The sequence below is a fragment of the Sceloporus occidentalis genome, unplaced genomic scaffold (genome assembly GCF_023333645.1).
Source record: "Sceloporus occidentalis isolate IW3139 unplaced genomic scaffold, rSceOcc1.0.p SCAF_4, whole genome shotgun sequence".
In the NCBI taxonomy this organism is placed as follows: domain Eukaryota; kingdom Metazoa; phylum Chordata; class Lepidosauria; order Squamata; family Phrynosomatidae; genus Sceloporus; species Sceloporus occidentalis.
In genome coordinates, this window is record NW_028316984.1 from 1748866 (window position 1) to 1773422 (window position 24557).

At 41.2% G+C, this 24557-nt stretch overlaps 1 protein-coding gene across 1 annotated transcript in view; it reads left to right on the top strand.

Moving 5' to 3' along the window:
- The window catches only part of LOC149313404 (uncharacterized), a 218591-nt gene that overhangs the window by 94287 nt on the left and 99747 nt on the right, over positions 1-24557 (top strand). Inside the window, exons 7-16 of the mRNA XM_089519047.1 lie at positions 6175-6291; positions 8603-8674; positions 16305-16340; positions 16453-16515; positions 16927-16962; positions 18188-18229; positions 19862-19948; positions 22898-22942; positions 23417-23479; positions 24356-24400. Of these exons, the coding sequence (XP_089375173.1) occupies positions 6175-6291; positions 8603-8674; positions 16305-16340; positions 16453-16515; positions 16927-16962; positions 18188-18229; positions 19862-19948; positions 22898-22942; positions 23417-23479; positions 24356-24400 (606 nt within the window). The remainder of the gene's footprint in view (positions 1-6174; positions 6292-8602; positions 8675-16304; positions 16341-16452; positions 16516-16926; positions 16963-18187; positions 18230-19861; positions 19949-22897; positions 22943-23416; positions 23480-24355; positions 24401-24557) is intronic.

Consider the following 24557-nt stretch of genomic DNA (forward strand, 5'->3'; position numbering starts at 1 on the left):
TTTTCAAATGTGGGACACATTTTTTAAAATGGAGGACATGTGAAAAATTTTGACGATTTTTTAAAAATGTAAATATAAATGCATGTTTCTTAGGCATGATCAAAATAGAGGACATTTTGGCATTATTCCTACACAGATGACAGAAATGTTCTTCCCTTTCTGGCCAACCCCCCTCCCCCCATTCCAAATAGCACATTTGGGCATTGAACATGGCTTTACTTAACATGGCCTCTTGCATATTTCAGAGGCTTATTCCATAACCAAACCCCTTGGGTTTAACACTTAGCATGGTGTCGTGTGTGTGTGTGTGTGTGTGTGTGTGTGTGTGTGTGTACAGTCTATTCTCCGTATCCATGGACTTGCCATCTGTGGATAGGAAGCCTGCATGGAGGGGCAACAAAGGAGCTGGGGAAGACAAGAAGAGGAAGGAGGAGGTGACAAGATGTAGCTGGGACGATGCAAGAGCCGGCGGCATTGGGGATGAGGAAGAGGGGGAGGAAACAGACAGTGGCATCAGAGCAAGGAGGAGGAGGAGGGAGGCGGGGGGGGGGGGGAAGAGAAGGAGAAAGAGGAAGCTGCCTCACTGGAGTCTCTCTCAACTGTTTTCTCCTTTTGGCTGCATCCACACTGGCAAAATAACCCGATTTGGCACTGCTTTTCAGCATCATGGATCAAGGCTGTGGAATTTTGGGAGTTTGTTGTGCGGAGCTTAAGGAAGGAAGGCCCCACAAAAACTCCAAATCCCAGAGGCCCATAACCTTGATTCAGGATGCTGAAAAGCAGTGCCAAACTGGGTTATTTCTCTAGTGTGGATGCAGAGATAGCTATATATCCTGCCTCCCCATTGCCTTCTGACCCTCCTCTCCAGGTCTGCCCAAAGAGAGAAGGGAAGCCGAGACATACAACACACAACAGAGCTTTCCCACAAAACCACACAGCCACACGTCCTTTTCTTCAAGGTGCCCCCCAGCCCCTGGACTTGCCTCATCTTCCAACTGACCTCTCCAGGGAAGGGCCCTTGAGGGAGTCCGTAAGAGGAGACTAATAGCCGCCTCCCCCACTGCCATTTCACACACGCAACCCCCCCCCTTCACTACGTCCCTGCAACACCACCCCAGGCCAGGCTGCCCCAGAGACCAAAAAGGCCCAAAATGCCCCCATGGGGAGCCATGAATAATGCCCCTTTCCTTCCCCTCAGCAGCCTGCCTGATGCCTGTCCCTCCTCGCTCTTGCTCCTCCACACCTGCTTGGAAGTTGGAGCATGCCCAAATAAGGAAGCAGAGGGCTGGCTCCTTGAGAGGGCTGGCCAATAGGGGGCAGGCCAGACCAGCAGACCCCGCCCCCTGCCAACTCCAGCCCTGCTGCTGCTGCTGCACTCCCTGGGCTCAGCACAGTTTAAAAGGGAGGAAGCAGGGCTGGTAGTCCTGAGTCAGGCAGCCACCCGGGAACTAGGGGAGGGTGGGAAGGGACCATGCCCACCCCCAGAAGGCATGCCAATCCTGCCTGTTCCCGTGAAATGGCAACCCTAGATATGTGGCCATGTTCCAGAAGAGTTTCTTCCTGATGTTTCACCAGCATCTGTGGCTGGCATCTTCATAAAACTTGAAAAGATAAAGACAAATAAACACTAACAATAAAATTGGCTTGAATATGACTACTAATAGTTTCAGTCAGTAAATCCCCGTGTCCAACATTGACTGAAACACTTGGCTGCTATCTGCTACAGAGAGGCAAAGAGGCATGTTGATGAATCTCCGCTGGCACCATCACTGAGGAGGCCCTGTTTCTCATGATCACCCACCAAGCCTCACAAATAAGGAGTTTATGACATGTGGAGAAAATCAGGAGTTTAAACAGTCATTTTCCCAGGAAAGTTGCACAATCACGGTGAAGATTTTACACACATCATGATTAGAGAGAACTTATCCCAGGAATAACCAGGGAATAACCAGCAACAAATCATTCACGGGATTTCCCCATGAATGATTTGTTGCTGAGGATAAGTCCTCTTTGATTGCAATGTTTGTGAAAATCTTCACCACAATCACATGAATTTCCTGAGAAAATGACTTTTTAAACCCCCAATTTTCTGCTTGTGATAAAGTCCTAAGACAAAACAGATGAACAAACTATTCTAGGAAGTAAGAACTAATGTTTTGTACATTTGCCTTGTGTTAATTTAAATCTTTTCGCTTTGATTTTAAAATGCCAATAATGTTTCCCAAATATTGAAAAACTGAATCCACTCTCTACCAAATTCTGAACATGAGAACCATGAAACAAATGAGTGTGAAAGCACTGATGTTTTTTCCCCCCAGACATTCAGATATGCTGTGGAATGCAGTTATCACATAAGCAGCAAAAGAACGTTTACTTCTAGACTCTTTCACAGAAATCCCCAGGCAGATTTCCCAGAACTCTCTTCCTTTGCAGTGTCCTTTGACACCATGCTGTTTTCTACCACCCACATGCATAAATACAAAAAGTTCCAAATATCGTTCTTATTTGTCCCATTCACCCACGCTCTGTATCTGCTTTATTTTTAGAACTAAAGCCAGGGAACCCTTTTCTCTCCCATTAAAATCCCTTTCCCTCTGTTAGTTTTACATGTGCAAAGAGCTGCATAATTTTCATGGATTTGTTGAGTGCCATCATAATATGAGATCATATGAAGATATTATAATGTGCAGACACATCAAATATAATATAAACTGTGAAGTCGAAGGCTTTCATGGCCGGCATGCATAGATTTCTGTGTGTTTTTCGGGCTATGTGGCCATGTTCTAGAAGAGTTTATTCCTGACATTTTGCCAGCATCTGTGGCTGACATCTTCTGAAGATGTCAGCCACAGATGCTGGTGAAACATCAGGAAGAAACTCTTCTAGAACATGGCCACATAGCCCAAAAAACACACAGAAAACTACAATATACAATATCAACTCTTTCCCATGAAAGCATGGAAGAAGAAAGACTGCTACTTACAATGCTGTGTGTGATAATCACAAAGGTCCTAACTTCCCATGGAATAAGTCTGTGCTAGAAACTTGTATTGTTTTGATATCACTTTGCCTGTCATGACTACATCCTGTGAAATCCTGGGATCTGTAGTTTCATGGGGTATTTAGAGGTCTCTGCTGTGATTCAGTTCAGGGCAGTACACTGGAGTTCTGTAGTAGAAAATTCCAAGTTCCTCACCAAATAGGCTGATCATATTTCCTTTTTTTTGAGAGAGAGAAAATGTGGACCTTGGGACAGGAAAAGTGGGATGGGGTTATGTAATATTCTGTATTCATGAAAAAGTAAGATGATAACAAAAGTTTTATTACATGAACATATTCAGCTAACAATTATTCTGCAGTGGCCGAACTCATACAAAAATTTAGGCAGACATAGAGAGGAACAGAATTTCACCACAATCATACCATGAATATTTCTCAGATGAAGTAATTTTATGCAGCAAATTTCAGTCTTTCAACAACTTATCATAAAACATCTCACACTCCACAACACAATTATTATTTTTTTGACAACCACAGTTTCAAACAGGGAACTTCAAAACATTTCTGCAACATAACAGAGCATTTTTCTTGAAAACGGGACAAAATTGACATTTGTAGTAAAACAATGAAATGGCCTGGAAATATTGGAGGGGGGAGGGGAATGGGACACGGTACTGTCCCATTTATAATGGTATCAGTCTATCACCAGACTACAAATCTCAGAATTTCATAGGATGGAGCAATGATGATTAAGGTGGTGTCAGAGTTTTATAATTGTGTCACTCAGATACACTCATGGTCTGGAAAACCGTGTCCAGTTGCTTCCAATTATACAGTGAAATAGACATCAATGTAGTTATAGTTAGATTTCTTATGTTTTTTCACTCAACTACTTTGTGGTGTATTATCATTTGTGGTTTACATGTATGGAAGAACCTGATCACTATACATCTTGTTGTGTGCCTTCACATTATGGTGACCCCAAGGCAAACTTATCACAGGATTTTCTTGGCAATATTGTATTTGTTCAGAGGGAGGCTCTGAAGGTGTGACTTGCCTAATGTCACCCAGTGGGTTTCCATGGCTGAGCAGGGATTCAGATCTTTGTCTCCAGAGTCCTAATCCAAGACCCAAACCATTATACCCTGCTGGCTGTCTAGATCATGATACTAGCAATAAATATAATCATTAGACCCTCATTTCCTGTGAGCAGAGTGTTTCTGTTTGTCTAGCCCCCACTGGGGAGACTTTTTCTGGGAGGAATCTATCTAAAGATATAAAAGACGCAACTATATGTAGAAGTCCCTTCTTTCATGCCTGCTGGTCTGTAATGTGAAGCAGCTGCTGTAATAATTGAGACATGAGTGTGAACTGAATCAGGGAAGGAAAACTATATACCTTTTGCTGCTTAGCCTTCATTATCTACAGATTTGAGTTGAGCCAAGGGGAGACTGTTTATCAGTAGTGCCAGTCTCTATGACTACATGTCTGTAAAAGCCTATCTGATAGTAGCTTATATCTTCCCTTGTCCATTTATCCTGTTTCCATTTATTCTTCAATAGATCAGGTGTAACATCTGTAGCGATCACAGAGGTATAAATGCAATACAAACAAATAGAATTCTGGACTGTTTCTCTTTTTCAGTTAGCTTTTAAAGTGTAAGTGGCTGCTATGTAGTAGCAGGAGTAGGGATCTATTGTGATGGGACAGTGTCAGGTCTGTGTTACCGCCTGCTTCTCCCATTTATTTACTCATTTTTTCCAGTTCTGTAGAGCAGAGGCATACCACACCAAGGTGCCTGCAGGATGAGATCTGCATGCACACAAGAGTGTCACCCTCTTATGATTTGGACTTAATCTCTGGCGCATTTGACTTTGCATACTTTGCAATGCCCAGTGGAAACAGTGCTGTAATTTACTTTTGGATGATATTCATTTTGTATCTGTGGGTGTCTATCATCCTCCCCTCACGCCCCTGCAACACACACACACACACACACACACACACACACACACACACACCTTCCTAAAACATTTGGGCAGTATTGGGAGGTATTTCTAATATTTAAAACCTTCTGCTATCCCATAGTATTTTAGAATAATTATGCAATCCCAGTAAAAAAAAGAGTAATTTATGAATATTTAGAGCAGGGGTAGGGAACCTGCGGCCCGCGGGCCGGATGCGGCCCGGCAAGGCCTTGGGACCGGCCCCAGCCCGGTCCTGCCGCCGATTGCCGCCAGAGCCTTTGGCCTGTTGCGTGAGGGCGTGGGGCCTTTGGCCTATTAGGAGGAGGCGGGCAAGGGGGGCAAGCGGCAGGCAAGGGGGGCAAGTGGCAGGCAAAGGGGGGAATTGTCTATAGAAGCCTCCAAAACATGCATTTATATTAACATTTTTTAAAAAATCAGCAAATTTTTTAGCGTGCCCTCCATTTTTTTAACAAAAGTGTCCTCCATTTGAAATTTTTGTCCTACATTTGTCCCGGTTTTTTTATTTATTTAATTTTTTTTAACAAAATTATTTAATTATTTATTTTTTGGCTTCGGCCCCCCAGTTGTCTGAGGGACAGCAACCCGGCCCCCGGCTCAAAAAGGCTGCCTATCCCTGATTTAGAGTTTCACAATATTAAAATTTTTAGCATGATCCTAGGCAGGCAAAATGAGTAGAGACATGTGATGTAGCACATACAGAATGTGTAGTGTATACTGGGCCATCTGCCACAGTGCATATCATGTTAGCAGTCCAGCACAGGGTCTGCCTCAGCTGTAGATCCTTAATTTACCAACACTAGGCAGCATTTTCTGGCTTAAAGTATGTGTACAGTATTGCATGGATTCTTCTTATGGTGTCACATTTAAATTGGGTCTTAGTAGTTCTTTGAACAAAAGAAAGACCAAGCTATCATGAGTTTCCTCTCTCCTTTTTTCTCCTCTGTTCTGTTTCTTGGGATTATGTCCAGGTTTCCCCTTCTACTGATTTTTTCCCCATTTTCTCTGCGGCATCTGGTTTGTAGTACACCAACAGAATTAAGAATTATTTTTCTCTCTGCTTTTTCTCATGGTTCTTGCTTGGGGTAACGATGAGAACATTTAAGGGCTGTATGAAGACTAGGAATAAGAAACCAGAAACAGATGGTCAGATGAACATGCTTGTATTTATTTATCTTTTCCCCCACAGGGCCATCCAGGTCAAGCAGGATCGAGAGGGAAACCAGGCCATGATGGCTGCAATGGGACCACAGGGGATTTGGGTCAGCAGGGAAGCCAGGGACCTGGAGGCTTGCCTGGTTTCTTTGTAAGTTGTTCACATTGACTAGATAATAAAATGTAATAAAACATTTTGTCAATGTAACCCTATTGTTCCTCTCCAGTGAATCACGATTGGGTTCCCAGGAATAAATAGATTTTCCCATATGGAAGTAAACCTAGCACAGCATTTTGGCTAATTTGCCATATAGGCTTATGCATCAAAGACTTGCAAGAACTGTCTGTGACCCAAAGCTGTGGGATAATTTACCAGAAGCTCTGATTCACTGTCACTCGTCTGGTACACCAAGAATATTAAACTAACACAAAGTTCTCCCTCATCTTGTGCAGTCCCTGTTTTTGGCCACATGCAGATTGTTATTATTTCTGTGGAGCAAAAGGAACAAGAACAACCTTTCCTTGTACATCTGCCATGTCCACTGTTCTGTATCATCATCTTTCATAATGAAAGAGTATTGTGCATATTTTTGTCTTTCGTCATCGTAGCTCCCAGATCATAAGACCTAGAGGGTGTTCCCACTTGACTATAAAGTGGATCATGAAGCGAATTAAGAGGTGTCATTCCCACTGATGTCTGAATTAGTTCCTCAATACCCCGGAATCGTTTCCACTGCGATTTGATTAAAAATCGAATTATATTGTATAATTCGAATTAGACGCCTATAAACTGGTTTTAAAAAATAGTAGGTTATAAAGCGGGTTATTTTTGAAAGCAGGGTACCATTCGCTGTATCCGAATGGGAACGACAAGGGTGTCGGATGCGGGAACCTGGAGATGGGAGGAGCAGCGCTCAAGGGGCTGGCCTGGGGGTGTCACCCTCTTTATTCTCTTTCTGCATCGCCAGCACCATTTTCTTCAATTCGCATAGACTTTCCCCGAGTGGATTGCAACCTCCCCTCTGCTCCACATTCATAGACCAATGTATGAGAAGAGCCATTGAACTCCATTTTAAACTTTTCTTTTTTCTTTTTTCGCCTCTGCCTGAGCCCCTGATGGGCTTTGCAGAACATGTCTGCTTGATCGCCCCCCAGACAGCCCAGGGAGCAATGGGGGAGGCAAAGTGATTTTGGGGAAAGGAGGCTCCTTCCAGAGGAACTATGGGATGGGCTTTGCAGGACATCCCTGCTTGATCGCCCCCCAGACAGCCCAGGGAGCAATGGGGGAGGCAAAGCGATTTTGGGGAAAGGAGGCTCCTTCCAGAGGAACTATGGGATGGGCTTTGCAGGACATCCCTGCTTGATCGCCCCCCAGATAGCCCAGGGAGCAATGGGGGAGGCAAAGCGATTTTGGGGAAAGGAGAGCCTGGACGCCCAGGAATCTGAGGGGGGGATCGAGCCTTATCTTCTCTCTTCCCCAAAGATTCTCTCCTCAATAATGAAGCCCGCTGCCTTCTCCTCCTTGATCCGATTTGCCAAGCCTCCTTCTAGTCTGGGGAGACACAACAGAAGAGCCTTGGATGCAGCCAATTTTCATTGGCTGCCCTAAAAATAAAAATAAAAACCCTAGACTTGTGACGTCTGAAGCCTAGGCGCTTGATTGACAGCTTGTGGACACAAATGGGAACGGGGAGCAAGTTAATCCGCTTTAAAATAAAGCGATTTAAAATAAATGGGAACGAAAACAGAGTCTAAATGAATTGAGGTAATTTGCCCCTTTTTGGTAATGGAAACGATGGAAAAAATTCAAATTATTCCCAGAACATAATCCGAATCAGAATTGCACCAATATAAGCCGTTTTATCTGCCAAGTGGGAACACCCCCCTAGATACCTAAAACTTGGCATACATATCTAAGGGTGTGCAGTTTAGAAGAGAGAGAGTAGCTATGGAGTAGCTACAGATACTATGGGTTCTCGCTCTTACTAAGGGAGAGAAACCTAAAAGTTAATGAAAGTTGAGTCGTCTTCCTTCCTGCCCTGTGCCTGAAAAGCAGAAATGAAAACACTCCGACAAACCATTGTGGGATTTCCTAATCATATTTTTTAAAATTAAACAAGACTTTTAAAAATGCTAATTCAAAACAGGAATTTGTATGAAATGTGGCTTCAGTATGAGTAACAAATCCAATTATTTGCCTCTTCTTTGCTGTTAAATGTTATAACAATTTTCTCTTTGTGCTGAGGGGCACCAGAATTTTGGAAGATTGTTCTGCCATGCTATGCTGATGTTGAGAAGAATTTCTCTTCCATGGATTCCTGGATGGGAAGAGAGTTAGTGGTGCTCACATATCTATGCAGAGTTTTCCTGAAATGGCTCCATAAAAACCTTGCGCTGCCCAAGTCCTTATGGACATATGAACTAAAGGGTTTGCTTGTTTGTTTTGTCTTCAACCAATATAGGGAATGCAAGGACCCAAAGGTCAGAAAGGGGAGCCTTTTGTACTGACTCCAGAATTAGCTAGACAATTCCTGGTAAGTTTATGCAACAATTATGAACTCATGATATATTGAAATTAATGGAATTTTTTTCTGTGTCTTTCTGCAAAGGTTTAGAGTGCCTCAGATGCTCCCAGTTATGTGAGAAGATTAGCATTGTCAAGTTGGGTTCTTAACTTTAATTTTCAGGAGTAAAATTCTCTGCCTCGTTCATCATATTACCAATTGTAGACTGGCTATGTTGAAAAACATCCAGCACCTCATTTATTAAGATAATATTTACATATCTCCATCCCTGGCAAATAAAAAAGTCAGTGTAAATTTTTAGCTTTCATTTAGAAATATGTATCTTTTTCTTCAAGGATACCATATATACTCAACTATAAGTCGACCTCATGTATAAGTCGAGGTCAAGTTTTGGAGGTAAAATTATGGATTTTGATATGACCCTTGGATAAGTCGAGGGTAAAACTTAGGGGCATGTAGCAAAGGATCTAAATGATGAAGAAAGGAAAATAATGTCAAAGAACCTGCAAAATTATGGCAGGCATAACAGTTTTAACTCATACTAAAGGCTGGATGGAAGAGAGAGTAGAGGAAGGTCAGTGCTTCTAGGACAGATTGCGCTCTTGCCTTATACCAGGGGATCGTTCCCTTTTTAATAAGAGTTAAAGTATAATATTTACATTTGACCCATGGATAAGTCGACCTGGGATTTTTGGGTCAATTTTTTGACTAAAATAGACTTATACATGAGTATATACAGTAAGTGTTTTTCAGGGGCTTTCCCATGCATCTTTCATATGCTCTGTGTAAATATACAAGCTATATTTACCTTTTATGTATCTGAAATGAGTACTTAGGTACACCATTGGACTGGTTTTGTTTTTCCCTCTCTGATGTGAATTAAGGCATACAAAATTGTGGGTTGAGTCCTAATACCACCTAGAGAAGGCAGACATCTGGGTGCCTTCCCTGTTTCCTTCACTCCAAACCTGGGACAAAACTCTCTTCTCTTAAAGCTGACTCCTTGTCTCCTGCTCAGCATATTTTCTCTCTTTATTTTTTCTCTTTCAATTTCTGGTCTTTCATTTTCTTTTGGCTTTTATTTCTTCCTGCTACTTCATGGCATTGACTATGACCAAAGTCTTCAAAAACTGAGAAGAAAAAATAGCATGGCATGTAATAACTCAAAAGAAATTCCAGTAACCTCGGTGTGTACTCCATTGTTGCAGCTAGCCTCTCAGACTCTGAACCTGCTGCCACTAGCTGCTTCCAGTGAATTGAAGGAAGCAACAGCCAGTGGCTAGGGCAGCCTTGAATGAGCTGTGCTGGTCATGAAGACACACATCATGGTCTTTTGACCAGACCACATCCATTTCCCAAGCAACTTCTATGTATCCCTGAATGTCAGGGCCTTGGACTGGATGGTCTTTTGGTCTCTTCCAACTTTGATGGTCTCTTCCAGCTAGATCAGGCAAAGTGTGCCTTGCAATTTCTCCAAGTGCACCAGCCATCAGAGTTACACAGTAATCCAGCACTGAGCAAATTCCAGGGACTAATGCTTTGCTTGATAATCTGCAAAGTAATGGGCCTTGTTCCAGTTGTTTCCTCTGTTTTATACTAGAAAACAGAAATATTTCTTTCTAATCACAGCAGTATCTCATCTGACCATCAGAGGGACCCCTCACTCCTTGCTTTGTGTGTTATGTGCCTTCAAGTCCTTTCTGACTTACAGCAAGTCTATCATGGGGTTTTCTTGGCAAGATTTTGTCAGAGGAGGTTTGTCATTGCCTTCCCTCAGAGCTGAGAGAGAATGACTTATCCAGGGCCACCCAGTGGGTTTCATGGTCGAGCAGGAATTCAAACCCTGGTCTCCAGAGTCATAGTTCAACACTCAAATCACTACGCCACACTGGCTCTCCACTCCTTGCTTACTCGCAGCTTTTTTACAGCTAATTGCCTTCACCAAAGTCTGCAGGCTAAATCCGTTGTAGAACATGTTAAGGAACCTGTGCTCAAGCAACTAACACATGAGCCTTTAAGAAAATTACAAATAGGGCGCCACAGAAGTCCCAAAGGTTCAAAACACACTGCAGGAATAATACAGTTTGAGACTGCTTTAACTGCCTTGGCTCAGTGCTAGGGAATCCTAGGAACTGTAGTTTATTGTGGCACCAGATCTCTTTGACAGTGAAGGCTTAATGTCTTACAAAACTATAGTTCCCAGAATTCCCTAGCATTGAGCCAGAGCAGTTAAAGCAGTCTGACTGAATTATTTCGACAGTGTGTTTTGGACCAAAGTTCATCCCTTGTCACTTCCATCCTAGACCCTCAAAATAAAATATCTATCCACAAGCATATTTTGTTTCTCAGTCCCAGCCCTTGTTCCTCAAATGAATTTGTAGGGCTTCCCCCTTAGATACAGCAGTAGATAAAAGGGCAAATGCAGTCAGATAGGCCATTTGCTTCCCAGGCCGCTGAATACCACTCTTCTTGCTTTTCTTTGCCTTGTGTGTATCTGTGCCTTCAAGTCACCTGTCAACTTATGACAACTCATGAATTACATAGGGTTTTCTTAGGGTTTTCTCATCCCTGAGTATGATGATTTTGCCAGTTTCTTCTGATATATAGCCTACAGCACATGATATTAATTGGAGCCTCCCATCCCAAGTATTAACCAGAGCTGACCCTGCTTAGCTTCCAAGATCAGACAGGATCTGGTGCCTTTAGGGTATTGACCCCCAAAGCATCTGACAGCACAAAAGGAGGTGATCAAATCCGGGGACAAGGTTTCTCCATACCAAAGTTTTCAGTAGTGAGGATTTTCTTCCACTGTTCCCTAAAACTGTACTTATCTAAATTTGCACCCTAGTTCACTGAATACTTAGGGTTGCCAGAGTGACAACTGGAGAGGGCTCCTGTTCTTTTAATGGTCGTATAGAAGAGGAAGCTTCAGCAGATGTAGCTTGTTAGCTGGCTGTGTGACAAACAACACCTTTTGAAAGTTCCTTTTCTCACAACAATTAAAGGTATAGGAGCCCTCTCCAGTTTTCATTGTAGCAACACTACTTCCTAACCCTACATCCATGGGTACTGTTTTTACAGAAGCAAAGGACATCAGGGAGATCCTTTCTCTGCCAAACTTCATCACATGCATCAGCTTGAAATGGACCTCCCTCCCATTCTCTTCCTCAGCAACCATGGGAGACTTGTTAGTATCTTTCACTAGATGAAAATAAATTCCACCTAAACATTAGAAAGAACATCTTGATAGTAAGAGCTGTTTGACAGTGGAATATGTTGCTGCAGCGTAGTGGAGTCTCCTTCTTTGTAGGTTTTTAAACAAAGGCTGGATGGCCATCGGTCAAAAGTGCTTTGATTGTGATTTCATGGCTGGGGGTTGGACTGGATGGCCCTTGTAGTCTCGTCCAATTCTATGATTCTATGACCCAGTGGCTGTCTTCCCTCCTGAAGCAGTCACATCTGAAGAAGGTGATGCTCCTCTTAGAAATCAGAGTGAAATATGATCTGATACAGTACAGAAAAAAGGCTGTGATGACCCTGTCCTAGCCATAAGAGCCTCCGCCATCTCTTCAGAAGTTACTTGTGCCTCCATTCTATGGGAAGAGGATATTTTCAGCAATAAGAACCTAAACAAGGTCACTCTCTATTGTTGTTGTGCGCCTTCAAGCCATTTCTGACTTATGGCAACCCTAAGGAAAACCTATCATAGAGTTTTTTGGGGCTGAGAATGTGTGACTTGCCCAATGTCAGTCAGTGGTTTCTATGGCCGAGTGGGAAATTGAACCTTGATCTCCAGAGTCATAGTGCAATGCTCAAACCACTACACCAAGCTGGTTCCCCACCCTATATTAGAGGTTGGTAAAACTTTCTGAATTCTTCATTTTCCTGTCTGATGCCATCCAAGTGTGAGACTGGGGATTGCTCTGACCAAAAATCCACAACAACTAAATGTAAAACAAGAAGTTTATTATAAAGAATAAGGTAGAAGCACCTTGGACCATGTCTTTGCAGAATCTGAGGCACTCAAAGGGGAAGCCTTAATTTAAACCGACCACTGACACCCCCCTTTTTTCTATTCACCCCCCCTTCAGCGGAGGTTGAAGCCCTACATCAAAGCAACCCAATGCGGGCATCATTTGGTCTCCAGACATCCTCTGCCCTGGGAAAGCTATTGATGCCTTAATTGATGACTTGTATCTGTGGAACCTCTCCCAGTCATAAATCTTTCTCAGAGTGTGAAGGATTCTTTGCCCTGCTAGCCTGTGTTCTGCTTACGTGACACATCCGATTACAGATCATGGCCGCAGATGGGCATTTCCCATAATGCTGTTCCAATTGAATCCTACAGATACATACCTTTAATTAATACATACATATATTACTAACACACCCTAAGATTTATATTATATATGAGATTATATATATATATATATATATATATATATATATATTCACAACTAGATATGATCAGCAGCTTTAAACAGTCTGCCACTCCTAAGATGCCGCCTTCAAACATTCCAACACATCATACAACAAAGTAAAGATTGTATGTACATATCATCAATGTGCATGTAACCAATTACTAACTTAAATGACATAATCTAAACTCTTTACCTCATCATGACAGAACCCCGAATGAATAAATGAATGAAGGGGATTTCTGACACCAAGAGGCTATGTCCTCTTCTACTCTTGCCCACAAATCACTCAGGCTTAGACACTACAATGTAGGTGACTTTTCATGGGGCAGTTTGCTGTCTCTCTCCTTCTAGTGAGCCCATCTATTTGGCAAAGCATTTATAGAGGATATATTAGTAGAAACCAAGAAACAATTTAAAAAAAACTATGCCGGGATACAGACGGGCAAAAAGGGGTGTGTTCATGACGTCATGAAGGTATAGCCTTCAGATGGCCCTTACCTGAATGCCGCCATGAACACGCCGCCCGCACGCCCCAAGCGGGAAGAAGCGGCATTAAAAAGGTGCTGCTTTTCCCCACTTCTTTTCTATATACTGTGCAACTGCGCAGCTCCGTCTATAAGCTGCTGCACCGGTACGCCAGAATTGTTACGCCGCTAATTTAAGTTGCCCATTTAAAAGCTCCGTGTCTGCTGCGTCGCATAATGAGTCGGGGTCCTGGAACATGCGCAGTTTGCACCGAGGCTCTAATTAGAGCGTCAGATGCCATGCAGATGTGGAAGCTGCAGTACAGCTGCACTCTATTTTAATGCTCGTAACCCTAACCCTAACCCTAACCCTAGAGCAACATGTACGCATGCGCTGCTAGAATTGGGGAAAGTTTGGAATTTAAAGTGAACCCCTACACACATTTCTGTGCCATTTTCACCTAACAATAAAAAACCCCTAAAACTTTAAATATTTACATATGTACAAGGGAGGTGATGGGGGATGGCAGGGGGACAGCGGTGGCAGCGGCGACAGCTGTGGCTGTGCATTGCAGATTCAGCAGGAGCGTGGGGACCAAAGGAGAGGAGGCATCCATGATGCTGGTGACACTACCAACGTGCAAGCGGACAAGGATGCCAACACCAGCTGATCACCAGCTGGCAGGAGACCACCATTGTTCTTGGGCAGGGCGAGGGAAAAAGTTTAAAGGGGCCTGGGCGCTTTAAATGTGCACATAGGCTTTCTGCCGCCGGTGCTGAGCGCCGCAGCTACGCAGCTGCGCATCCGCCAGCCGGCAAAAGAAAAAAAAAGGCCCCGTTTTTGGCCGCCTGTGCAGAAGCTGCCTCTCTCTTTGCAGCGTCCTCCGAGGCGGCGGTACGGAAACTGCGGGTCAGAAACGGCCCCAGGTGAGGTGTCTTCACTGCCCCCCATGTGGAAGTCCCATACACCTGAGCCACGCCCCCAGGGCGGGCGGTCTGGAGGCTCCGTATTCAGCAGAATACACCTCCAAGACGTCTTCCCCTGCCCGTCTGTACCCCGCCTATGTTTCCACACCTGCAAGAGAGGACAAAAAGTAATCTAATTGTTTCTATTTAAGTTGTTCTTCCAAATCCATTGATTGCTAGAGTCCTTAAGACAAATGGTTTGGAACATAAAACAGGGATCCCAATAACTACTGACCTTGATGCCTGAAGATCTCCAAGCTCCTCCAACTGGCTCCAGAAGAAGTATGATTTCTGTTGTTCAGGTCTCTCTCACAGGGCCTAGTAGTGCACCTAATTACCCATGCCTCCTTCAGCTACCCAAAGACAATGACTGCCATTCGGCTATTATCCTCAAAGCCAGTAGCATTTTTCATTTGGAAGCCTTCATCAGTTACTAGAGATATAAAATCTGACTATAAGTGAGAGTCGAGCAGCTATTCCTCTTCCTACTCCCAAAGAAAGAAGATGCCTGTTTCAAAACAAATACAATTTGTAGACAAACATCAGTCAACCTTCCAACTGAACTTTTCCTTTATCCTCAAAGTACATTTAGAGAGCCAGTGTGGTGTAATGGGCTGATCATTGAACTACAACTCTGGAGAACAAGGTTCAAATCCCCACTTGGCCACAGAAACCCACTGGCACACTTTGGACAAAGCCACATTCTCTCAGCTTCAGAGGAAGGCAACAAACCTCCTCTGAATTTTTTTTAGCACTAAAGCTCTTCTAGCTGAGTTTTGTAAAGCAGCTGCATGAGCCATGTACATTTGTAAGAGTAATGAAAATGGACACTTCAGCTTCTGTGTGGAGCAGAACCTTTGTGTGAGGCTAGCAATTAGTCTTACACATAAACTCAGCCGGTTGATCTACTGGTGCATTTTAACAGCAGATTAGCTTCTGCACATGCCATTCTTCTGGATGCCATAATTCACAGAATACAGGGAAAGGACCATTGATATTTTATTATGAAGAGTCCTTCTGGCCTGTTGTGAAGGTGGCATCTAAACTGTGGCCTAGCAGAGCAGGTTGAGCCATAGTGTTCAAAAATCCATATTCTGCCTCCCCTCACCCATGTATTAGTTCAGTGCAATCTTGTTCCTCCTGAGAAAGGGAAGTGATTGCTGGCACTGTGCTGCCCTTTGTTTTTCATGTCTACACCTCTTCCTGTACTGTGCACTTTGAGATTTTTCTGCCTTAGGACAGTCATAAATGAAGCTGGGGAAGAAAATGAGGATTACTATTAACAAGCAAAGATATGACCATGCAATCCTTGCCTTTCTCGGCAGTTGTTGTTGTTGTTTGCCTTCAAGTCGGTTCTGACTTATGGCAACCCTAAGGTGAAGCTATCACATAGCTTTCATGGCAAGATTTATTGAGTGGGGCTTGCCCTGGTTTCTTCTGAGGCTGAGAGAATGTGAGTTGCCCACGGTCACCCAGTGGGTTTCCAAGATCATGCACAAGATTCAAATCCTGGTCTCCAGAGTAGTCCAGTGCCCAAACTACTGCCCCATGCTGACTCTCTTCTGGGATGTACTAGGACATGATTCATTCTTCTAGCTGCCATCTTCACATCAGAGCAGAGGGAATTTTCATAGTAAGTGACCAGTCTTCTGATTTCTGACTGTCATACATATGATCTTTAAAATTTTTTATTCCCTGTTAACGTTTACATATGACCACAAAACCTTTAAAAGAAAATTGTACTTATAGTTTAGATTTAGTGTAGTTTTTGTTTCTTTCTTTCCTTAGGGAGACCCTGGTGACCCAGGCTTGATGGGCTTCCCAGTAAGTAGAATAACTGCAGATTACAATTAAATAATAATAATAATAATAATAACAGTCATATTAAAAATGATTATGATTTGTGTTTTTAAAAATATTTTTTCTCAACTTCTAGGGGCCTTTTGGTGCCCGTGGTCCTGTAGGTCCATTTGGTCCAGTTGGCAACCCAGGTCCTCCTGTAAGTATCATTGTTGTCGTCATGTGCCCTAAAATAATGTTAGGTGACCCTAAAAAAAGTACCTGTCATGGGGTTTTCTGGGGAAGTGCTTCTATTCTGTATCTGCCCTGATGAGTTATTACATTAATGCAGAGAGCAGCAATATCCAGAAGTGTGTGTACACTGGACTTTAAATTGTTATAAGTTTTATACCTTTTTAATTAGGAAATGCTGGTCATTTTAGCTAACTGAAAACTAATAAGAAAACATAAAGGACAGTAAGGCTCTATAAATAATATTAAAACCCTATTTTAAGAAAACTACATATGCTAGGTATGTTTAGTATATTAAATATGAAATTATTTAATTTGTAGATATAATTGCATGGAACATGTCTAAAAGGTCTCTATTTTTGGAATCTTTTCCCCTTAGGGGCCTCCAGGAGCACCAGGTCCTCCAGGACCTCAAGTAAGTCTCTCTTTTATTTTTGCTTTCATCTTGAGTCTATGTAACATAAACATGTAGGAGGTGTTAGTCATTTCACCAAAGGAAAAGTTTGCACCATTGCCTGATCCCTATCTATTGGGACACAATGGAATAAGCATTTATACAGTAGTAATGTGCAGAAAATCTGTGAGCACTCAGTGCTGATTCATAGAAATAAGTATTTAATGTTGCATGTACCATTGATAGCTACTGTTCCATTGACTGTGCTTTTGACAACAGTGCATAATAGGACGAGAATAAGATTCTGAAGAACCTATCATTCTAATAAATTTGCCCATAAGCAAATGCTGGTCTTAAAAATCACCCCAAAATTAAGAACTCAGAAACCTGACTTACTGTGTTCCATGAAAATTCTGTGCACATTTACTTGACAATGGCAATATTAGCCAGCCCCAAAATAAAACTGCACATTGATGGCCAGTCACCACCCACTTTCCTCTGTTCTGTCTAATTCTACTGGGCAAATCCCAGTAGACGCTAATTCCAAGGGTGACATAGAGCCACTCTTAGCAATTCACCTGAAAATATGATTCAGTATCTGGTCAGCCCTGTAGAAAGCCCCTTCTTGCTGGAAATACTATAGCTACTGAGAGAAAGAGTGAAGGAAGGGAAACAAGACAGCCTCTACCCCTCTTAAACCTCTTATGACCATTTGGAGAATTGGTTCGCTTTAACCTGAGCTGTCCAAAAGAGAGCTGAGAATGTAGCTTAGACTAGTAGTTCTTTGGCTGCCTATCCTCTTATGTACCTGAACAGTCATATATTTCCCTACAAGGAGCATGAACACCTTCAGTGATTTTGTATCACTATTGACTACCCATGCCCCTGGTGGAAATTAGACCATGGGGCATATCTATAATGTGGCATAATTCAAAATCATCATCAGTAGAGAAAATGTTCTTTGCTCACACAGGTTGATGAAAGTGGAAGGTAACACAAATGTTAATTAGGGGATTTTGTGACAATTTAAGATTTATTGATGAACATGCATTTATTGTTCTATCTTTTATTGTTCTAAGAACAGATTTTTAAAATAGTATAGGAAACCAACCAAACCGCAGATATATGTGACTATTTACATTAGTGATATTAGCGAAAGGGACACAATTCCTAGATTGTTACTTCGTTAGGTACATTATTTTCTCCGTCTAAAATGTTAGCTAAATGTTAATCAATGTCTTTTCAGGGCAACAAGGGTATTGGCTTTTATGGAGATACGGGTGACAAGGTAAAATAAATATTACCACTGCCATTTGTAACAGAATATAAAAATACATCTTGAAGTTACTATTCTTTGATTTTGACTAGTATAGATTAAGTGGCATAGTACTAACTAGGAGAAAAGCTGTGGCTGGCCAAGTACCTCAGAAAGTCTCAAGGAAAAAAAGCATGAAGTTCATGACACTTGCTTGATATTTAATTCTGTTTATTAGTTCAATTTATTTATTTCCATTTAGCCATCATGCCTGATTTGATAAATCTATCATCTGTCTAATTTGATCTTTTTTTCTCTTTAATGCTATCTAGCTGAGTGGCCATTCATAGATTTTGCAGTAGTGAATTCCATATTAGTTATACATGTCCTCTTGCTACTCCTGAATCTGAGTCAGGTTCAGTAGATGAGTGTGTATTATTTTATTATTCATTGAAGGGTATCTGTCTCTTCACCATTTAGTACTCTAGCTGAGTGCAGCAGTAGTTGGGAGAAAGTAGCCATGGCATGTAAAACCAGTTCCTGAGTACAAGGAGGGCTCCAGTGACAAAGCTTCTCAGCACTGGTTATAAAATGTCTCAGAATATCTTGTAAAAAAAGTGAAACACATAAGCATATGTGTAAGTTTAGCAATAGGGCAAAGAAAGCAAGAACTCAATCCCTTCTTTAGTTGAATTTTTCAGGCAAACATCCCAAATCACAATATAATTAAAATAACATCTAGGAAGGTAAAAGCTTGCCCATGTTTTTAGTTTGTATTGCAACTGAGTGCCACACATATGGCTGTCTGCCTTTCAGGCAAAACTGGTGGGGTATGTGCTCAGTAGACTGAGCTCCTGGAGATCACTCCCTTGAGTCCAAAGTAGCAGATCTGAAGAAAGTGAGAACATTGTAAAGGACAAAGCTTACAGGGATGTAACAGTGCCATCCCAATCCCAAACTGACTTCAGTTAAGGAAAATGGACATCTCAGGAAAAGCTTTCCAACCCTTGGTAAAAACAAAAACAAAAAAAAATCTCTTATAAAAAGAATACCTGGCCTCATGGTGATATACCTGTCTGGGCAAAGGTCATAGCCTTGCAGACAGTGCTGCAGTCTGTGGCTATGATGCACACTGATACGCATGATGTGGGGAATTGCAATTGTGGGATTCTGGAAAACAAATATTTTAACTGAATTTGTGTCAGAGGGAAAAAAAGAATTTGGGGAGCTGCTTATATCCAGTCCATCTGGCCAAATATTGTTATCTCTGACTGACAGCAATGGGCTAGGAAAGAATCCTGCCTGAAATCCTGAAGACAGGATTGAATCTAGTTAATACTCAGGTGAAAGCTTGCCAGGTATGAAACTGGCCTGACTCTGCTTAGTTTCTGAATTCAGGATGTTAAATAATAAATATCTTTCCTTACTGCAATACCAGTGGCTTCTTGGATCCTCCCAGAGTAGCTATTTAAGTGAGAAAATATATTTATAGCATCCCAGGTTCCCAGGCATGAAAAATGAGTATGATATAATATAAAAATGACTATAATATAAAAACTGTTCCTTAAAATTGTTCACTCATGAGCATTCAAACCGTATGTTTGGCTATTGCTAAGCCCGTGTTTAACTCGTTGGACATTATCCCTGTGGCTGTCTGTCCTGCAGGGTGATCCTGGCCCACCTGGTCCCCCTGGGCTTCCATCAACAAGAGAGTTGGTCATTTCAACAGATGTAATTTCAAACGACTACAAGGTAATTACAAATATGACTGAAAATCACACCGAGTATTCATTTCACAGGGAAAAGAAACTAACTCAGAAATTCCTAAATGCTCTTTTTTCACAAAAATAGTGAATATTTGTGTCCATAGTTTGCATGTTGAAAATGAAACAGTACAATCATTTAGTTAAACTTTCTTCTGGAAGCCAAACAATTTTTTACTGAACCCCATAATTCTATTGAATTGAACAGCACCATATTTTCAACTGAATAATCACAAAATCATTCCAGAGTCATGGGGAAGGAATGGAACAATAGCAGTAACATAAGATTGACCATATTGATTCAAATTAACTCTGCTTTACTACACTGGGGGGGGGGGGGATTAACTTATTTCACTGCAACATTTTATTTAAGTCGAGGATATAAAATGAATCATGAAAGGTACAAAATGGAGCAACAATAACAATATTCCCAGTATTCTGGCAAAACTTTCCTTACCCCTTGTCAATCACAGGCCAGCATGATGAAACGCCATGGTAGATAGCTACAAAAGGGGTCAATCTGCTCAAGGGTAGAATGGGGACAACAGTTTAATGAGTTAGTAATGAAACCATACCCTAGGCAAGATTCTGATGCCTTTCTTTTTACCATAATACAAAATGGTTAGACAGTCGGGAAGAATGGAAATCATCTTTCTCTTTGTTCTTTAATCTTTATTCTTTATGTCTTGCTTTGTGGGAGGTTTCCCCTCTTTTTTCATTTTAATGCATCTATATAATCTCAATAAAAATATTCATAATAATAATAATAATAATAATAATAATAATAATATGTTTTATTTATAAACCGCTATTCCAAATAGATCATAGTACAAGAAAATTATAAAATAGTACAAGAAAAAATCTACAATAGATACATAAAACTAATAAAACATTACAATTATGGATAAAATACACATTAAGATACACTGTATCTTCAGGCTAGCCTCTGATGACGCTGGGCCAGCCTGTTCTCTCCCTCAACGGCCGAAAGATGATAGTTATGGAGGGAGGGCACTCTGTCTTCAGGCTAGCCCCTGATGACGCTGGGCCAGCCTGTTCTCTCCCTCACAGGCCGAAAGATGACAGTTATGGAGGGAGGGCACTCTGTCTTCATAATAATTTTTTAAAAAGAATCTAAGGTCTGTTGCAGAACAGTGTTACTACCAAAAGTGGCTCACCATGAAAATCACCTGTTTTGGTGATTCTGAAGAGATTATCACACTGACAAAAACAGATGGGAGCATAATGGTATGCTCACGTCAATGTTGGACAATAATGCAATAATTATCACAGAACATTGCGTGACGTTGCGATTATCCCCTGAATAAAGAGGAATTCTAGCACTGCTTTTTATTTTTATTTTTTTCCGTGAATAAAAAGTGGCACTAGAATTCCTTATTCATGGGATAATTGCAGGATAATCATGACATCATGTGATAATCATCGTGTTATCGTGCAATATTGATGGGAGCACACCACTATGTTCCCATCTTTTTTGCCAGCATGATAATCTCCTTATTTTATAAAAGTGCTCCCCTGTACATTTCTTAAGCAGCTTGGCTGTTTTCCCCTTATAAACCTTTTACTATTTGCATTGCATAGCCAACAACAAAACTTCTGTTTCAGGCGGTAAAGTGAAGTGATGCAAAATATATCTTTAGATCATGTGCTCTATAAACTCAAGGAGCACAAACACACACACACACACACACACACACACACACACATATATTCATTCTGATGGCTATAGGATGCAGTCCCTATGGTCACTATACCACCCTGTGGGCACTGTGTCTATGATGGCAAAAAGACATGCCATGTGAATTGAAACCAATCCCATATAACCATATTACACAATGCCTAGCGAACCTGACAAGATACTGGTCTCCAGTGAGCTCAAGATGTTAGCTGACAGAAGGTCAGATGTTAGCTGACAGAAGGATGACTGATTAAAGAAATCAGTTTGGCTACAGCCAAGAGAGTGATGTGATCTTTTCCAGCTAGGAAAAGTCAACACAGTCAATGTGCAGCACCTACCATTTCACTGTAGAAGTGTAAAAGGAAACAAGGTCCCACGTGCTGTTGATGGTCCAAAAAATTTATTATCTTAAAAAGCCCAGCACATTTCGGCCTTGTCACTAACTGACCTTCTTCAGGGGCTCTTGCCAGAAATTTCTGGAATTGCCCACTACATTCTCAACAAAGTGGACACTCTGAGTATTAGAAGGAAGGCATTTTTAAGATAATAACATTTTTGGGCACATGGGACCTCGTTTCCTTTTACTCTTCAGCTTCTACCATTGCCAGTAAATTGGAGGTACACTACCAAATTTCAGAAGCACTCTAAAACAAAGCATGTAGGAAAGTGCTCCTTATTTTAGATATACTTGCACTTCTGGAACCTTTCAGGAAGTGCTATTTTCCTCTATTTTAAAGGCATTCTGCACATATTTTGTTTTAGCCTGAATGTACAGTTTAAACAAACTGGATGTCTTTTCCTGCAGCTTTCAAAATTTCATCTCCATGCAAAACAAAATTTTGCTGCCATGCCACGGCACTCAGTTTTGGCAGTGCAGATCAGACTATGGCCTAGTGCAGAAGCAGAGGTCCAAAACTGGAACCAGTGCACTGATGTTATCTAATCTACTGCCTAAAAATATAGAACTCAATGAATTTAAGATTCTCTCCCAATTTTCAATTCTGACCTCCTCTTTTCTATTCCCTGGTAATGGAAAAATGTCAGTGGACTGCCAATGCTGGTTTGTCTCCAGGGTCAGCAAGAGTGTCTCTAAAGATACATCAGTGCAGCCAGCTTACATCTAAAATTTTACATGTCCAGTTATAAATGTAGTATAAGACTAGGCTGTATCCTAAACGTGCTTTTTATTATTAATACAAAAATGCACGCATTAAATGCTCTGTTTTTATATATTTTTAGGGTGTGAAAGGAATAAAAGGAATAAGGGGACAACCTGGAATTCCAGTAAGTACATAGAAATGAATTACCATCACTCCTGTGTTTAATATCTGTAATGATATAACAGGAAATGGCAGAGTAGTCATATGCCATACTTAGATAGTGTTTTCCACTTTTAAAATGCCTTGACTGGCAATATTATGGTGCAGAATTATAGAACTACAACAGAAATAAACTGAGTTCATTATTAAACTTTCATAATAGAGTTTTGCTTTTGTTTATAATTCCTAAACCAAAAAGATTTCCTTCTTAATTCAATGCAAAATCTTGGGTACAAAATCAGAAAAGATTACAGTTGCTATATTTGCTGTCAACAAATATGGAAAACAAAACAATGGCTCATAGATTGGAAACTCTCAATATGCATCCCAATACCCAAGAAGAATACACAAGATAATCTCCATGCCATATGCTGTTATGCTAAATTGAACTGTAATAATAAATTAGATCTAAATTTTTGTTTCTGTTTATTGGAAATAGGGTTTCTATCCATATATTTCAGAAAAGGGAGAAGATGGAGTGACAGGCTTTCCAGGACCAAGAGTAAGTATATTATTAAAACCAAGGAGACATTATTTATTTCTTATTAATTATTTGATATATTTTTCTTCTGTTTTTCTTGCCTAAGAAAACTGCATGAAATTCATGGGGTTGCCATAAATTGATAGGAGACTTGAAGGCACACATTCATTCAGACAAAGAGAGGACACCAGATTCACACTTTCACATTGAAAACCAATATGAACCAAATTGGAGTCAAATATACAGCTGTTTAATTTCTATTTAGTTTTAGTTGCTGATAATCTGACAGATAGATTCCATGAGATCCAGTAATCTCCATAGTGAGAATAGAAAATGCCACCACAGTTCAGGTGTATTATGTCCCTTGCCAGGAGATATATATCTGTGTTGGTTTTAATCTAGATTCCATTATGTCTTTTCCCTAACTTATTCCCACATGTGGGGTGGCAAGATTGTACCTTCTCGCCCCCTGCTTCAGACATGTCTGTTCCATTTAGACTACTCCAGAACATCTTTGTGTGGGTTTAATGCCTAAGTAGTATTCATGTTTATATTCATGAAACCTGACAGATGTTTCCAGTTTGTATGTGGGTCTGGGGAATTTGAACCAGTACATCTGGTTTTATGTACACTGGGTTTCAAGTGACTCCAGTCTATTCTCATGTCACACACACATACAGAAATCCAGGGATGTCGGTATAGGACAGTTATACCTAGTGGGTAGGGTGGGAAGATGTGGTCTAAATCTTCATGTGTAGGAAGAAAATGGCAATGTTACTGAATTTGGCTTTTAAATCTTATTCTCTCTTATAGTTTCATACATAATCAAACATATTTCAGAAAGGAGCAGAAGATGAATGAATTGATTAACATTATGTTTATTACTATAATTTATAGGGTTTGCCAGGAATCAATGGCCTCAAAGGAGCTGATGGAAATGTGGTAAGTATGCACTCTCAAAATTAGGATCCTGAGATAAGTGAATCTATGAGCCTGTACAGACAGGCCAAAGTAAAACTGCTTTGGGTCACTTTGGAGGTATGCTGTTTAAATTATGCATGTGTCCTAAAAGGCAAGAAGCTAAGGACTGGAGTGCAGC